Raw genomic sequence first — 18,999 nt, forward strand, 5'->3', positions numbered from 1 at the left:
ATTGTTATGTTTGAAGTCTCACGGTGTTCCATTAAAGATACCAATTGAACACCACAGATACCACAAATTCTTCTATGAAAGAGAGACATCGAGAGGTTTTGTTTCAGATTTTTATCATCAATTACTAACGTCCTCGTATGAAACCCTCCACCTAGACTCTGTCTGGAGGAGGGATATACCAGACCTGGAAAGTGATTTTGATTGGCAAGAAGCCTGGGCAAATGTTCGATTTACATCAAGGAACCCGGACCATCAACAAATCAATCTTAACTATATTCACAGGACATACTTGACTCCTATAAGACTGAAAAAAATGGGTCTTAAACAAGACTCCAAATACTCCTTATGTACAAATGGGAACGAGGGGACATTTATGCACATGTACTGGGACTGCCCACCAGTTAAGATATTCTGGAAAGAGGTGACCCAGCAATTATCAAATCTCTTAACTCTGAATATACCTGTACACCCCTCTGTATTACTGCTGAATGATGTTTTTGAGTGTGCAGTACATCCACAGCTAAAGAGATTGGTTTTATCGGGTATCACAGTGGCTAAAAAGCTGATAGCATCACGATGGTTCCAACCGGAAAAAAATTGCCGAAAGGTCTGGATTATTACATATCTCGATGTGATTTATGAAGAAATATCTACAGCAAGAATTTTGGGTCTCAATGAATCCAAAATGACAATGTGGTTAGAAGTGGTGGAGAGAATAAAAGCTAGCATATAATGGTAGTGTCTGGTTAAGAGCGAGGGATAATGGATGGATTATCCAATGGGGGGTCCGGGAGGGGGGAGTACGAGCTAGAGCATATGTGTGTAGGGTATTAGATAGCAGGTATTAGGGGTATATCCTGTATAAGACATTTAACTAAATGGTGATTTCATTGGATGTGCACTGTTAATAATGCTTGTATATCTTATCGTGTGTTGTCATGTTTGTTTATACGTTTGTTTAAAAAAAATAAAAAATAAATACAAAAAAATACAAAAAAAAGAATCTGCAAGGGAATCTCATCAATACTAATCAAACAATATAAATATAAATATTGTCCTTTCATGCACAATTGATATCCTAACTATTCTAACGTTGCAATGCACGATTGATATCTTAAACAACGTTGCAAGACGGATAATGAAATGCTCCGGCGACATCAAGGCTGTTCCTTCAACCTAAGCAATTAGGCACTGCACATTTCTTATTATGTCGGGACTCGGGACAACATTTGTGTTTGTGTCAAATTTGTGTTTATAGACCACATTGCTTAGCAGAGTTCAGTGATGTGAATGGAAACTGTCAAGTTGATCAACAGATTTTGAGTATCTGTAAGGGCATTAATGAGAGCAATTTTTATAATTTTTTTTTAACTAAATAGTTACTTTTCACAGTAACGCATTACTTTTGGGTGTAAGTAACTAGTAAAGTAACTGAGTTACTTTTGAAATGAAGTAACTAGTAAAGTAACTGAGTTACTATTTTCCAGTAACTATAGCACAACACTGCTAATCTGCCCGTCGCTTATCAATGACTTGTTTGCAGTCAACATTGTCGAAACGGATTGTTTTTTTAATCGGTTCATATCCTTTTTATAGCATTTCGAAAAGCTATCGTTCTCTCAAAAATTTCCGGAAAATAGAAAGATTCCCCCATAAACGGCATTTATTGGAATATTCTCGAATACACTAGACACGTTGTCATTTGTCGGCCTATTTATGAATTGTTTTCAAATAAACGCTAGATTATCGATAGTATATGTGTACTTATGCACGCTATAGAAGCGGGCTGAAAAATCTATTCTCTCATTTCCTCAACATCACACACACAGACACACACACATACACACATACGGGACACGCTGTTATCTCAGTGAATACAGCTCTGATTATCCTAAAACTGGTAACATAGACTCCTTACCTTAGATCAAATGTTCTCCAAAAAGATTACTTCAATTCCTGATCGCCATTCCAAATATCGATCTCGTTTATTGATTGATTATTGGCTGCTGTAAATATATATTCCATCCTGCTTTCCAACTCGCGATCACTTCCCTCATCATCAGATCCCTCGCCAGTATAATGGAGCCAGTTGGCTCCCCACAGATCCACCAGTATAATTGAATGGCCTGCAGTTACACAGGGATAGACGATAGGGGGCGGTATTTTCCCATCTGAGCTCCTAGAGGGTCTGCTGTACCAACGGGAGACTCGGTTGATGAAATATGAATTCAGATCGCTAATAAAAATAAAAACGACGCGTCGTCTGCACTCAAAGTGTTAAGAACGGGTTGATGAATGCGGCGGTGGATTTTCTTATTTTTCTCTTAACTCATTGGGCCTCATTCAACAATACTCTCTTATCATTTTTCTTATATTCTTGCTTACCTGTCTGTTAAGAGAACAATAAGAAAAGCCACCGCCACATTCATCAAGCCGTTCTTAACACATCCACCGCCATCCACGCTGTAAAGCGTTATTGCCCACCATGCTTTGACCGCCAGATCTCGCTGTACAGCGTTATTGAGATCAATATTTCATTTTTTCGCCATGGCATTCATAATTCATCCTCCGACGCTGCAGCTGGACCCTACGGCTCAATACAACGACGGCTCAATACCGCCGCCTGGTGGATGGTCGGGGCGAGTTACACTCGAACAACAGGAAGTGGGAGGTGTGCGTCGATTAAATTCATCCGGCCGTCAGACATTGTTGCAAGGCTCCTGACAGACACTATAGTACATATCGATCGCTTTATAAACTTAATAATCGATATGATTTCGGCGTTTATTGCAATCATCATGATTCCTCCCAAATAAAGCCCTTAAGAACACAGTGCACACCAGTCAGACTGCTCTTCACCGCTCCTAAATCCTGCTCCTAGTTAAGAGCGAATCCAGGAGAAGGGACCGTTCGGACCCAAATCGGCCCGAAAATGTCTGATATTTTGTCTTAAGTCCGTTGGTGAATGAGACACATTAGTATTTGTTTATTTTTAAAGCCCTTATTGGAAAACGTCCCTCTTACAGTACATCACATCACTGTTGGAATGGAATCTTGGAACCTATTCTACACGTTCAAATGGCTGGTTGGTTCGACTTTGCCCTGAACTAGGAAAAACTGCTTTTTCCTTTGATGCTTCCAACACCTGGAATGCCCTTCAACTGACTCTAAAGCTGAAGGTTCTCCCTTCTTTTGCTGCATTTAAAAGTGTGTTGACTACTTGTGTCTGACTGTCTTAGCTGTTTTTTTTTTTAATTGTTTATTCTTATTTATTGTGCCAACATGTATGAAATTGCTGATAAAACGATATCTTGTTTTGTAAGCTTGTCGTTACTGTAAATTAGGGTAACCTCAGCTCAGTGTCTTACGAGTTGAAATACATTTTTTTAATGAAAAATTTAATTAAATCATCACCACCATCATCACCACCACTATCATCACCACAATCACCACTACCCAATCATCACCACCACCGTCACCATTACCACCACCATAACCACTACCATCATCACCACCACCACCATCTTCATCACCATCTTCATCACCACCACCACAACCAGATCATAATTACCATCATCATCATCATCATCATCATCATCATCATCATCATCATCATCATCATCATCATCATCATCATCATCATCATCACCATTACCGCCATCACCATCACCACTGCCACCACCACAACCACCATCATTACCACCACAATTACTATCATCACAATTACCATCACCATCACCACCAACACCCTCACCACCACTACAACCACCATCACCACCACTATTGTCACCACAACCACCACTGCCAATGTCACCACCACATCTATCCACTGGTCTACCATCTCTACCACCTCCACTGACCTCACTACTACTAGGGAGGCTATAAGGTTGTGCCGCCTTTTCACAAAGCAAAAAAGAAGAAGAGGAAGAAACATAGTAAAAAGCAGTGGGCTGAAGAGATGTCTCTCTCAATTTTGTACACTCAGACAAAATCAGTTGCCTTTGGCCTGCTTAGGGGCAGGAGGTAAGGGAAGCACACAAAGGCAGTGCGATTATACTGTGGCACAACAACAGAGAGCAAAAAGAGCATCAAAGGCTTTCCTCTGAGCAGTATAGAGCTCCCTGGGAGGAAAAAAACACAACCTGTGTGTGAATACCAGAGCATGGACTTGGTGTCTCTCCATAGCAACAAGGGGGTATTTTTTTTAGTAGCAGTGTTCCTGTAAGCCTATGGCCACCATGAATTCAATTGACATCATAGCAATGTGGTATTTCAATAGGAGTTTTTAATATGATTGAAAACTGATTGATTGAAAACTTTAATTAACAGATTGCAGAATGGGTACAGTACAGTACAGCTCAATACACACAATTGTTAAGGGGATGCAGACCAGAGAAAGACTTTCATCTTTTTTATGACATTTGATTTATGACATACACAACATATACAGATATAATAATCGAATCGAATCTAATCATCTAATCTAATCATGACATTTATGACATACAGATATACAGTTCAGTACTACTGTTACAAATTGTGACATACAAGATATGCAAATATATGACTAGTTTACCTTTTGTGGTGCATGTGTCTGCCTGTGTGGGTGGAGATAGAGAGAGAGAGAGAGAGAGAGAGAGAGAGAGAGAGAGAGAGAGAGAGAGAGAGAGAGAGAGAGAGAGAGAGAGAGAGAGAGAGAGAGATTGATTGATTATATCAGGCATATCCGCGGTCACCTTTCTCTTTACTGGGGTCCTTTTTGAACCCGGAAGTGTAGTTTCACGTGTGTTTGTTGTGCTTGAAATGTGTACATGCTGTGTGTGTTGCCCATTCATTGCTATGCAAACCATATACGTAGCGCTTTGAATTTTTATTAACAGTAACTTAGCGAGTTGTGATAACATTACGGACTACACGTATTGTCAGAATATTATATAAAATGAAAGTGGTCGCGCTGATAAGGTAATTAAGTTGCATTCCGTTAGCGCTGTGATCACTAGCTCACTGCTATGCTTTTTCATGTACTGTATACACTTTGCTAGCTTTATAGTCTTACAGATTAGTTGTTTTGTGTGGGTCGTTAGCTAGATTACTTAAACCTGTGTGCTCTCATAGTTCGGTGGCAATGCAGTCGTGGAGAGAAACACAGTCTGTTGTAACAGTGGTCAGAGGCTAAAGGCTAGTACAAGACAATCGAGCTATGGGTTGGATAGTAGTGGAGTGGAATATAGCAGAGAGAGGAAAGGGGTAACATTACAATGTCAGAGTAACGTTAGAATAGACTAGCAAATCAGGACAGCTCCATATAACTACTGCAAATGAATGCTACTACAACACAATGCGACTCTGTCTGTTTACTCCTACCACAGTATACTGAGTGATATTAATATATAGGCCCAAGCTTACCTTGCATCTTAAAGGGATATTTCACTTTAGTAGAACTTTTCACGTTTCAGCAGTCTTACCTCTTATCTAAAATCATCTACTACTAGTAAGCTAGTGATCACTGCTGTCCCTGTTGTGTGCTGTCAACGCCACCATTCCTCCCAGGTGTTAGACTCCTTCGCTTCCATTCGTTTTGAGGATCTAGTCTAAATATCATACTTCTGAAGTATAAACAAACTACTCCTGTGCAGATTTCAATAAAACAGACAATTCTGAGTTACATGTTTATTTTGGCATTTGATGTGTGTTTACAAGTGTTATTACCTTTGAAAAATAAAACAAGATCTGGTCAATTTGTTGTAGCTTTGAGTGTGCTGTGTATCGTTGCCTTGCATGGAATGTTTGGGGAGTGATTACCATGGTTACCTGCTACTACCTTGCTGGAAGACATTATTCTAAACATTATGTGAGAAGTTCACAGTCTGGTCAAACTACACGTCAAGAGAAATAGTTCCTATACTCAATTTGACAATGGTTACATTAGTTCCAGAAAACAAGTACCTTTTAAAATATACTACACAGAATAATATTGCTGTATTGTTTGTTTATAATTCAGAAGTATGGAAGTGAATGACAAGCCTGACATCTGGGATGATTGGTGGTGTTGACCGTGGACGACAGGGATAGCAGTCGTTGCTAAGTTCTACTAAAGTGAAATATCCCTTTAATGACTCAAATGCATGACTTCATGTTTGGCTATTTCTCATGGTGTGTTCCAGTGGGGGCAAAGACAGCTGCTATAACATGATGCAGTGCGTTGCTGCTGGGCATGACATCATAGCTCTGGCCAACTTGCGCCCTGCCAACACAGGTGAGATAAATTGCTGGTGTTGTGGTGCTCCATTAGGACAAGCTACAGTAGGAGTACTGGACAGAGAAACTGAAAACAAACTCTCTCCCACCATGCCCACATGCTACTGAATAATGACATGTTGAGTCTATTGGAATTGTGCACCAATGCTTAAAGGGGCATTTCACACAAAAAACAATGCTGATTTATTTTGCACATAATCTCACACACATCCAACAACTCTAAACAGTTTTACACACATTAATTTAGTTTGACAGTTATGGAGAGTAAATTAGTTTGAATAATCTTTTATGACCTCTTAAACAGTGCTGTATATTTGTATATCTTGTATGTCATAAATGTCTGGATGTAACAGTACTGTATATCTGTATGTCATAAATGTCATGATGAATTGAAAATGGGGGACCCTGATGTAAACAAGACGAAAGTCTTTCTCTGGTCTGCATCCCCTTAACGATTGTGTGTATTGAGCCTTACTGTTTTGTACCCATTCTGCAATCTGTTAATAAAGTTTTCAATCAATCAATATGGTCACCAGTGACGTTATCGGCGACATTGAATCCTTATGTTGTGTTCATTACGGCTCAATAAAATGATAAGGTAGCAGTCCCTATAAGATAAGGTTTTAGCATTTGTTTAAATCCGAAATATTGCCAAATCCTTCTTTCTCTCTGTCACTGAAGGGAAATCTACTGTGAAAGTGAAAGCTACCCTGCTGTGCGCGCAGACGGAGCAAACTAACAATTTCAGTTTATAATGTTGTCTGACATAATGATATTGATAACACGCTTAGTATTTTAATTTTTTTGTTCTTTTAGCTGATGAATTTGTTTCTATTTAAAAAAAAAATTGCATACACCGGTGGGGGCGGTTGCTCTCGGCGTTGCTTCCGGCTAGGCTGGTCGTTCATACTAATACAATTGGCAGTATTAGGGGGTGGGAAAGCCGGTGGGTGGGGATCGGACGTTGTGGACAGCGACTCCTACAGGTCGGTTGGTGCGCCTGTACAGCAGAATCAGGAAGTATCGGGGGCAGCGTGAGCCTCCCACGCGTTACTCCTCGCCACTGAGAGATCGCGCTGTACAGGTGAAAAGATGCGACAGGCTGCCTCCTCGTGTACCGGAGGGGACACATGATGCAAGGCTTCTGTCCTCACTACAGCCGACCAGTGGGAGGCATAGTCTAGCAACGTTCAAGACAGGGGAGGGAAGAATTGGATAATACAAAACTGGGATGGGAGAAAAATAGAAAATGGGGATTTTTTTTTGTCACGGCATTGTCAGACGGCCGTGACAATGAGGATTTGTGTGTAAAAGAAAAGTGACGAGCGTATACAGTAACAGTATTACACATTGGTATTGTATGTAGCAATCCATGTTCAATAGCAGCAGTCAAGGTTGATCTTTATGTAAACGGAGCATCACTATGCAACAACCATCAAATGCACACAGCACACACACCCACACGCACACACTCACTCAAACAAACAACACACTGCAGCACCCACTCTCCACACTTTAGATCACACAAACACATTTACACTTTATATTTATTGATAAAGGATTTGCACTACAACTCGTACACCTACTGTGAATTGTACCTAAATTGCACCTCGTCCCATTTCTCCATTTCTGCCTTGCACTATATAGTATTGTATATTAGTACACTGCACAGTATTGTATATTGTATGGTAACTACGTCTATTCTGCATCGAACATTGTACATATGTCTAAACTGAACACTGTGACCTCATTTTTTTTACTTCTAATTTTACTATGTTATTTTATTTCATACTTATCGTGTCTTGCACAGTCTCTGGAGCGCAACAGTAAGAAGCATTTTGTATAAAAGTATTCTGTACTTCTGTATGACAACTATTAAAGAAACTTGAAACTTGAACTTGAAACAGCAGGTAAGCAGATAAGCAAAGTGGAATATTTTAGGTTTATGAGTTGAGAAGCCTGATGGCCTGGTGGTCCTGTATTGACGGTAGCAGGGACAGCAGTCAGCTTTCTGGATGGCTGTGGTCCTTGATGATGCTGTGTGCCTTCTGCAGACACCGCTGATAAAAGATATCCTGAATGTCTGTTGCCACTGATGTGCTGCGCTGCCTCCACTTCTCTCTGTAGTGATTTGCGGCTGTGGGCAGAACAGTTCTGGTACAAGGCCCCGATGCAGCCCGTCAGCATGCTCTTGATCGTGCACCTGTGTGTGAGATAATGTGCAAAAGAAATCAGCATTGTTTTGTGGTGACGTGCCCCATTGTTATGAAAACATATTCTGAATATGGTTGAATGGCTCTTATTTGTATACAGATAGCCTATAATAATTCATATCAATATCAAGTGCCAACCATGTACACACAATCCATATGATATCTCGTTGCAGCACATTTGACTCATTATGGCCATTCAGCAGGGACACCAACATTGTCTTGTCAACAGGTATTGGCCTAAACTAGTCTTGTGTTCCTTGTTATAGATGAGCTGGACAGCTATATGTACCAGACAGTGGGCCACCAGGCCATAGAGCTGTACGCTGAAGCCATGGAACTGCCCCTCTACAGGCGAACCATCCAGGGCTCCAGCCTGGACATCGGCAGGGACTACAACCAGACCAAAGGTGATGAGGTGGAGGACCTCTACGAGCTACTGCACCTGGTCAAGGTAGGCCTCCAGCTCTCCCCAAGGTAGTGAGAGTAAGGGCTGTATTTGGAGAGAATTGTCACACACTAGGTTTGCACAATATGTCAGTTGCATTTACCTTGTTATATACTAGGATTATAAGTAGAGGATAGGTCCGTATTGTCATAGAAATGTATGAAAATGGCTTCTCAAATCTGTATTCAAGTATACACATTTTTAAATTCTGAAATGTTGTGGATGAATTTATTCTGAATTTGAATACCAAACTTCCATTAAAATTTAAATAAATAAACAAACTGAAAATCACTGATCTCTTGATAAGACAATGAACTTTAATCTAAAGCATTTTACGTCTGCTTCGATGTGGTAATAATATTGTAACTGAGGGGTACAATTCCCTGACTGTATTGAATAAGTATGGTATCATTAAACCACTACTGAGTTATGTACATTACTACTGGCCATACAGTACACATGTATATGAGATGAACACCCCCACAATAACACGGCTTCACAAGAAATACTGTTTAGAATAATATTTATTAGAAGAGCACGAAGATTATCTTACATTACTTATCAAGATTGAGAGTTGCGCTTGTAAGGCGAAGAATGTGCATGAATAGGTCAAGAGCGTAAGTCCATGAGCATATTACGCAGGAGATAATTAATACCACCTGTATCATAAGAATTATATATGGTACACTAGTAGGTCAGCTGGAGATACTAAGGGGGTTCCCTCCGGTTGTAAGCCAGCAGGGGAGAGGATTTGTCGGTAGCAAAAGTCTGGGTCAACGAGGAATAAGGAGACTCCAGGTACAGGAGACAGTGCAATAATCCCTTGATCCGTAGACAAACAACAGCTATTCTCCGGTATGCAGTGCCGCATGGAGGAAAGCTAGCCAGCCTCAGAGTCCTAGAGGCGGGCTCGACGGTGCTCCTCACAGGGTAAATCCCACACGGCAGTGGGTGTAGACGATTCTCCGCTCCAACAGCCACAGGACCAAAGCAAATATAATCCAGCCAAAAGGGGCTCTGTAGTCGTCGGTGTAGGTTATCCAGTGTACATATCCACACGGTTCTCGTCTAGGGCTCCTCGGATGACGGCACCAGGTTAGGCCGCCCAGCCTGGATAAGCACACTAGCTCGGTACGACGAAACGTTGGTAATGCTGGTCACTGTAGAACGGTAGCCGCACGATACACTATACATAATAGACTATTACTTAATAATAGAATAGGTCGAACTTGACGATACAGCGTTAAACTCTGACACTTCAGCTATCAATTCGCACGCGGTCTCAAGGCTCTATTTCGGGGCAAAACGGGCCCACTTCACAGCACGTTGTATCGTGGTGTGAAGCTTTAACTTGTTACTAAGAATATTACTGCTGTATCCACCTGCGACGTATTTATACGTAAGGTGAACAATCTAGTACCAGCCTTATTTCTGTCTCGTATTCCTGCGCAGAACCGGGCATGTCCAGGCATGTCTTAGCGGTGACTTTGAACTAGACATTGGGGGTATGGCCGTGGCGCCTAGGGGATCGCTGTCCAATAGGAGAACGAATATTATGGTCTGGCCTGTACTAGGTAAAGGGATATTCCGTGTATATGTACAAAGAATATACAAGGGATATCAGACGATATACAAATACTATACAATATATTTCAAGTAATAAATATATATATTCGGTTTAATCTGACCCTTTGTAACAGCCGCCTCCTAATTAGGTGCAATTAGTCTGCACCTAATTAGATAAGCAGAGACAGATTAACCGCACTGTCCACTACTCAATGTCCGTTGTGAGGAGTAGGGCAATTCACAAAGTCAGGGGGTCATGGTCGTCATCAAGAGAGTCGGGGAGCCTTGGCAACTCTATCAGCCTCGCCACGGGTCGGGTGTATGTCCGCCCTTGGACGAGCACTTCTGCCGCTCTGACCTTTCCGTCGGCACCAGTGATCACTTTGCTTACGCGGCCGGCCGGCCACATAGCTCGGGGTAGTGACTGGTCGATAATCATGACGACTGTGCCTTCCGTCAAATTGTCTCTTTCTTTTACCCATTTCTGGCGGGTCTGTAGAGACGGTAGATAGTGGAGGAGGAAACTGTTCCAAAACTTGTCAGCCAATACTTGACTGTACCTCCACATTCTTCGGCCGTTCGCTTCTTCAGGTCTGTACACTGTCTGTGGGAGCGCGGGGTCCAGCCGCCCCATCAAGAGAGTGTTGGGGGTGACTGGGTCGACATCTGCTACATCACTTGAGACGTAACCGAGGGGCTTTGAGTTCAATACTCCCTCGATCTCCGTGAGGACTGTCGTGAGGACTTCTTCCGCCACGGTCTGGGCCCCAAGCACGGCGTACAGGGCTGTCTTTATTGAACATACTTCTCGTTCCCAAGTTCCACCGAAGTGAGGTGCATTCGGGGGGTTAAACTGGAAATCAATCTGAGAGGGAGCGAGGTGGGTCTTAAGTTCTGGGCCCATAGCTTGGAAGCTCTCTCTCAGCTCTCTTTCTCCGCCTTTGAAGTTTGTCCCGTGATCAGACAATAATATAGACGGTTTTCCTTTCCGCGATGTGAATCTCCGGAAGGCCATAAGGAATGAGTCCGCACTCATGGTTGGAAGGAGTTCTATGTGTATCGCTCGGGTGGTCATGCATTTTAATACAATACCCCACCGCTTCTCCGTCCCTCTTCCTTTCTTTACATACAGCGGGCCGAAACAGTCCATACCGGTGGAGTGAAAGGGCTTGTCGCCGAGTCGGAGGCGACAGGGGGGTAGGTCAGCCATCCGGGGTATACTGGGCTGTGCTCGCCACTTGCGACAGTCTAGACAGGTCCGCTGGAAGCGTCGTACTGCTTCTCTTCCTTGCAGTATCCAATAGCGACGTCTGATCTCCGCGAAGACTCTCTCTGCCCCGGCGTGGTGCACGTCCTCGTCGTATTTCTTTATGATGAGCTCTGTGACCTTGTGTCGGCTGTTTAAGACTATCGGGAACTTGACGTCATCCGTTAAGTCTGGGGCTCTCCTCAGACGACCACCCACTCTGATGAGATTATGGGCGTCGCTCTCAGGGGCCAAGTGGAGCAGTCTGCTGTCTGACGGGACTGGCTTTGATCCCTGCAGACAGTCTCGCTCGTCGGGGAACGAGTCTCTTTGGGCTCGCTGTAGCAGAAGGAGTTCTGCTTCTTCGTAGTTAGCTGCATTAATGTCAGTAGTGGACGGAACCTCTGGGTGGTGCCACAGGAATGTCTTTAACTGCGCACTCTCAAGGGTGGGGCAGTTGTCTATGTTGGGATCTGTGGGGACTAGTGTGTGTCAACCCACAGAACATAGATTTCTTCTTCTCTGCCTCCTCTTCACTCGCCTCCCGTGGGGTGGGTGTAGGCCACTCTTCTTCCGGGAGCTTGAGGAACTCGGGACCGTCACTATAGAGATTGTGACGGGTGAGGTCATCCAGGGACATTCCCCGTGTGATGACGTCGGCTGGGTTCTGCTTTGTGTCCACATACCTCCAGCATGCTGCTTCTGTTAAATCTTGGATCTCTGTGATTCTGACTCCCACGAAGACCTTGTATCTACACGAATCGGACTGGATCCATGTGAGTACGGTCATGGAGTCTGACCACAGGATTGTTCTTTGCACCGGGATGGTGAGTTCACGTTGGATTAACGTGGCGAGTTGCGCTCCTACTAGGGCTGCGCAGAGCTCTAGACGCGGGATAGATTGTTGCTTGCGGGGGGCTATTCTTGAGCGAGCCAGGATGAAGGCAGTATGTATTTCTCCTCCCTCCTCTCGGGCCCGCAAGTAGGCCACCGAACCATAGGCTACTTCGGAGGCGTCGCTGAAGACGTGCAGGTCCATCTGACACGTCTCCGGCCTCACTGTGGGTGGGAAGTAGCTGCAGCGTATGTTGACACCTGGGAGCGAGCTGAGTTCTGTCTCCCACTCTCTCCATGTGGAGGCAAGGTGTTCGGGTATGGGATCGTCCCAGCCCTGGTCCTTGTCCCATAGCGCTCGTACAATCATCTTTGCCCTGGTGGTGTAAGGTAGAATACATCCCAACGGGTCATATTGTCTGGCGAGTGTTCTGTATACACTCCGTCTTGTGGTCGGTAGTGAAATCGACCTTCCCTGCTCCTTGGTCAGGGGTGTGTGTCTATAATGGAGCGAGTCTGTTTTGAAGCGCCAGACTAGTCCTAATGTCATTTCTTGGGCTTCTCCTGGGATGGTCGCCATCCAGGTCTCGCTGCTTTCTGCCTTGTCCTCTGGGGAGAGGCTGCGCAATACTTGAGGGTCGCTGCTGGCCCACTGCCGGAGATCAAAGCCGCCTTTGATCAAGGAGGCGCGGAGCTTGAGTAGGAGGGCCTCGGCTTCTTCTGGCGTCGAGACGCTTTGCAGACAGTTGTCCACGTAGAAACTATTTCCTACACTTTGTCGGACCTCTTCATCAGCTGCTGGGTCCTCTGCGACGTGTTTTTGCAGTGCGAACGTAGCACAGCATGGGCTGCATGTGGTTCCGAAAGGGAGGACTTCCCATTGATAGATGGATGGTTGCTCATCCCCGATCCTCTCTCTCCATAAGAACCGCAGCAGGGGCTTGTCCTCTTCCACTAGTCGCACCTGCAGGAACATCCCTTTGATGTCGCCGCTGATGGCCACCTTGTTCTGGCGGAAACGTAGCAACACGCCTAGTAGAGAGGGGCCGAGTGTTGGGCCGGGCAAGAGCTCTTTATTCAGATTTTGTGATCCGATCTGGTAGCTGCAGTTAAACACAATACGATCCTTGCCGTTGTGGTGGACTTTGTGGTGCGGCACGTACCATGATTCGGTCGTCTGATCGGCCTCTTTAATGTCAATTCTCTTTATGTGTCCCGCTGTGATTAGCTTGTCAATCTCAGCGCGGTACACAGTAGCTTGAGCGGGGTCTCTGGCTAGGCGCCGCTCTGTGTTCGATAGATACCGCTCCGTCGCTTCTTTTGGGGCGTGGAAGGTAGGCATACCCTCTCGCCTCAGGAGTGGAGTTGCGTATCTCATCACTCCGTTGACTTTGACTCTCTTTGTCCCCTGCTCGAGGAGGGCTATGGCATAAATGTCTTCCTTGGAACGAATGTGTTTCTTTTCGTTCTTAAAGGGCATTGTCTCTAGTGTCCATAGCCTCTCGACGTGCTGTAAGAGGGCGGTGTCTTCTTCTGTCACTCTGGAGTGGAGGCAGCGAGTGGCTGCTGTTCGGTTGGGAGACCTGGAGAGGGGGCCTTGTAGTGTCCATCCTAGGCGGGTCTCGACTGCTGCTGGACAGCCTCTGGGCCCAGTGTGGACCCGGTCCATCGGGACGATGAGGTGTGCATGGTCGGATCCTATCAGCAGGGTCGGGGTGGCACCGTCTATGAGCGGTATAGGTAGTTGACGCAGGTGCACGTATTTGTCCATCAGCTTGGCGATGGGGTAGGTGTACCGCGACAGGCCTATGTCTTGGCTGGTGAAAGCGTTCGTGATCCTATACCGTCTCTCTGGCTGCCCGCTTGCTGCGATAGTGAAGGAGACGTTCTCACCCTTGATCGTCTTCAGGTCTCTTCTTATAGTCCGAATCGTCATCGTTTCTTCGCTCCCCCGCAGCCCCAGCTGGGCCGCAGCGGACGCGAGGAGAAGGGTCTTTTCTGACCCGTCGTCAAGGACGGCGTAGGTGTCCATGACCTTGTCCTCGTAACTCAATGTTACGCGGACCACCTTCAAGAGCACCCGGGCGCCCCCGCTGCTGGCAGGGTCAATGTACATAACACTTGCCTTTGTGCTGCTTGAGGGTGCGGGCTTTCTTCTGTTACTGTCATGTAAAACGTCCAAGTGGGCTCCGTCACACCGACTACACCTCTTCTTTAAGCGGCACTCGGCTGCCATGTGACTGCGCGCACAGCGGTAACAGCGGCGGTTGGACTTTATCCATTGACTCACCTCGTCGGCGGTCATCTTCTTGAACGTGTCACAGTGTGACAGCCAGTGTTCCTTTTCGCAGTACTGGCATACAATCTTCCACTTCTCTTTCGTCGAGGGGGTGCTGTGGTTCTTGTTACGCGGTACTGATTCGGCTTGGTGCATGACGGTCACCAGCCTGCGGTTATCGTTTGATCTCCTAGGTCCCTCTCTGGAGCTCGGTACGCTCCGCACGAACGTATCCAGTCGTAGGCTGCTGACTTCTCTCGCCAGGAAGTCGGCCAGGTCTAGGAGGGATGGCTCGGGACCGTTGGGATCACGGTGGTCCTTTTGCCGCCTGAAGCGCTCTTGTCGGGCGGGCGGAAGCTTCTCTAATATTCTCTCAACATTAGAGTTCGCGTACAGTTCGTGCCTACCCTTTTCCTTTTGTGCCCCCAGCATCCCTACCAGGGATTGTACCTTGATAGAGAGGTCATCTAATGAGCGATTGTCTGTGGCTGGGGGTAGACGGTCGATATTCCTTATCTCTTGTATTACGTAGTCCCATATGCGTCCATAACGTTGGTCGAGGGCTACTAGAGCCGCGGCGTATGGGGTACTTGAGTTGGAATATGCCAGCGCTATATTATGCGCTCTGGGCACCTTCAGGTGCTTGAGTAGGATAGCATACTTGTACGTCTCATCGGGGACATCGGACATCATTGTCTCTAAGCACATTCGTAGCTCTGTGTACTGTGCTCTGTTCTCGTGTGTGAAGTCTGGGAACGTCGGTGTGCCAAGGTACGATGCCATGGATGGCTGGCACATCGGTGAGCGTTGGGGGAGAGGCCTCCTAGGCGAGTCTCCTCTTACGTGTCGTGGTGGGCTGGTACCTGGCGGGTACCAAGGCCCGTGTACCCAGGTGCTGTTCCTCGGGGCTGGTCGTGCGTCAAGCTCACCCGTGAGTTGAGTCGGGGGTCTGTAACGCAGGGCCTCGGGGGTAAAGTCTGGGCTGTACTGGACCTCCTGGTCCTGTGGAGTACGATGCTGCTGTTGGGCTTGACTTTCCTCCTCTCCCTCTTCTTCTTCCTCTGCCAGGTCTTCTAGATCCTGTAATCGTCTATTTAGTCTCTCAGCGGCGTAGGCCGGTTCTTCCCTGTTGCTGGGTCTCGCATGGACCGGTTGGGGAGGGGGTTCGGAGACGTGTATAGGCTCTTTCTGTTGGCCGGGCTCCGGGTCGCTTGATCGGGTAGGGGAGGGTGCCCTAGACCCTTGTCTTGACGAGGCCCTGGAGCTCGGTGCGGAGGGAGGGGGAGTCGTCCTGGCAATCAGTTGCTCCATTATCTGCGCTTGTAATCGGTCGCGCTCGGCTTCGCGCTTGATGTGAGCGAGGTCTCGCTCTGCTTCGCGCTGGGCTTGGGCTGCGTCACGCTGTGCATTGGCGGCTCCACGCTGTGCATCGGCGGCGGCGTGCTGGGCTTCGGCGCGGTCTCTTTCCATATTCTCTTCCGTCTGGAGGCGTCTGGTCTCCAGGCGTATGCGGTCGTCGTCACTCCTTTGCTGCGCCTGGAAGCGCTCTCGCTCGATCGCAGAGTGTTCGCGTTCACTAAGGGCTTGCGCTTGGAGTTGCGCATGGAAGCGTTCTCTTTGGTCTGCAGATTGTTCGCGCTCACTTAGTTGTTGAGCCTGCAGGCGGTCTCTTTCCATGGTAGAGTGTTCGCGCTCACTTTGGTGTTGCGCGCGGAGGCGCTCTTGTTCCATGGAAGAATGTTTGCGCTCTCTAAGCGTCTGTGCTTGGAGTCGATCGCGTTCAGTGGAGGCTGCCAGGGTGGCGATAAATGCCTGCGCCAGCATCTTGTCCGCCTCGCTGGGGGAAGACACTGATGGAGGTGATCGGCTTCTGGCAGTGCTCGTTGGAGATCCGTTCTCCTGTCGCGCTCCGAGGAGGTCCATCTCCTGGGTGCGCGTCTCTTCTGGTGGTGGGTCGGGTTCCGTCCCTGGAGGGCTTTCTTTATCCTGGAGCTCTCCGGGGACTATCTCGTTGACGTTGGCGGGGGGTAAAGTCATGTCATGTCCCTCCTGGTCCCCCCTGTGAGCTTGGTCAGTTACGTTAGAACCCACTAGGGTCTCTACTGGCAGGATCGCCTGGTCGGTAGGGTTTGACATACTTTTACTATCCGCTTTTTCCGCGTTTAACGTCTGTATAAAGCTAGGTAGTAGACTGGCAGCGTAGTCCTCTAGGTAACGAGGTGGCTGCCGTCTGCGCTCCGGGCGATCTAGCTTAGGAGAACCGTTTGTGGAGTGTTCATCATTGGCCATGTCAATATTAATATTATATTAATATTACGCTAATTACCATCCGGCTCGAAGGACCAATTGTAACTGAGGGGTACAATTCCCTGACTGTATTGAATAAGTATGGTATCATTAAACCACTACTGAGTTATGTACATTACTACTGGCCATACAGTACACATGTATATGAGATGAACACCCCCACAATAACACGGCTTCACAAGAAATACTGTTTAGAATAATATTTATTAGAAGAGCACGAAGATTATCTTACATTACTTATCAAGATTGAGAGTTGCGCTTGTAAGGCGAAGAATGTGCATGAATAGGTCAAGAGCGTAAATCCATGAGCATATTACGCAGGAGATAATTAATACCACCTGTATCATAAGAATTATATATGGTACACTAGTAGGTCAGCTGGAGATACTAAGGGGGTTCCCTCCGGTTGTAAGCCAGCAGGGGAGAGGATTTGTCGGTAGCAAAAGTCTGGGTCAACGAGGAATAAGGAGACTCCAGGTACAGGAGACAGTGCAATAATCCCTTGATCCGTAGACAAACAACAGCTATTCTCCGGTATGCAGTGCCGCATGGAGGAAAGCTAGCCAGCCTCAGAGTCCTAGAGGCGGGCTCGACGGTGCTCCTCACAGGGTAAATCCCACACGGCAGTGGGTGTAGACGATTCTCTGCTCCAACAGCCACAGGACCAAAGCAAATATAATCCAGCCGAAAGGGGCTCTGTAGTCGTCGGTGTAGGTTATCCAGTGTACATATCCACACGGTTCTCGTCTAGGGCTCCTCGGATGACGGCACCAGGTTAGGCCGCCCAGCCTGGATAAGCACACTAGCTCGGTACGACGAAACGTTGGTAATGCTGGTCACTGTAGAACGGTAGCCGCACGATACACTATACATAATAGACTATTACTTAATAATAGAATAGGTCGAACTCGACGATACAGCGTTAAACTCTGACACTTCAGCTATCAATTCGCACGCGGTCTCAAGGCTCTATTTCGGGGCAAAACGGGCCCACTTCACAGCACGTTGTATCGTGGTGTGAGGCTTCAACTTGTTACTAAGAATATTACTGCTGTATCCACCTGCGACGTATTTATACGTAAGGTGAACAATCTAGTACCAGCCTTATTTCTGTCTCGTATTCCTGCGCAGAACCGGGCATGTCCAGGCATGTCTTAGCGGTGACTTTGAACTAGACATTGGGGGTATGGCCGTGGCGCCTAGGGGATCGCTGTCCAATAGGAGAACGAATATTATGGTCTGGCCTGTACTAGGTAAAGGGATATTCCGTGTATATGTACAAAGAATATACAAGGGATATCAGACAATATACAAATACTATACAATATATCTCAAGTAATAAATATATATATTCGGTTTAATCTGACCCTTTGTAACAAATATCATTCAGAATAATTTGAATTTCCCTAATTTCAGCCTATTCATATTTTCTTTTTCTTTTTTTCTTTTCTTTTAGATGATACTTTATTGTCAGAACAAGTCTAATAAAAGAAATTTTTCTTGCATCAGAGCAGCTCCATTTGCGACATCACAGAAAAAGCATAAATTAAGACAAGACACATAACATAACATTACAATCCCAGAAGACAATATTCAGGGCCCTTCAATTTATATTAAGCTCCATATTTAATTTCAGGATTGACTGGTGTACTTAAGAGTAAACGTATTAAAATTGTGGAACCCGTATCTATGTTGTTGTCCAGCCTTAATAAGTTATTACAGAGGCTGTGTTTCTCAGGGGGTTGGCCTGCAATCTTTTAACAGATGGGCAAATCAAATATAAAAAAAATACAGCCTGTACAACAAAGACAGCAGTGACAAAATATTATCACAAAATTAAACTTCTCACAAA

The 18,999-nt window shown here is 46.0% G+C and overlaps 1 protein-coding gene across 1 annotated transcript in view; it reads left to right on the forward strand.

Moving 5' to 3' along the window:
- Nucleotides 1–4,822: 4,822 nt before the first annotated feature.
- The window catches only part of dph6 (diphthamine biosynthesis 6), a 222,786-nt gene continuing 208,609 nt past the window's right edge, over nucleotides 4,823–18,999 (forward strand). Inside the window, exons 1-3 of the mRNA XM_084311213.1 lie at nucleotides 4,823–4,962; nucleotides 6,165–6,256; nucleotides 8,738–8,922. Of these exons, the coding sequence (XP_084167339.1) occupies nucleotides 4,940–4,962; nucleotides 6,165–6,256; nucleotides 8,738–8,922 (300 nt within the window). The 5' untranslated portion in view covers nucleotides 4,823–4,939. The remainder of the gene's footprint in view (nucleotides 4,963–6,164; nucleotides 6,257–8,737; nucleotides 8,923–18,999) is intronic.

Source organism: Notolepis coatsorum (assembly GCF_963971535.1).
Source record: "Notolepis coatsorum genome assembly, chromosome: 3".
Classification (NCBI taxonomy): domain Eukaryota; kingdom Metazoa; phylum Chordata; class Actinopteri; order Aulopiformes; family Paralepididae; genus Notolepis; species Notolepis coatsorum.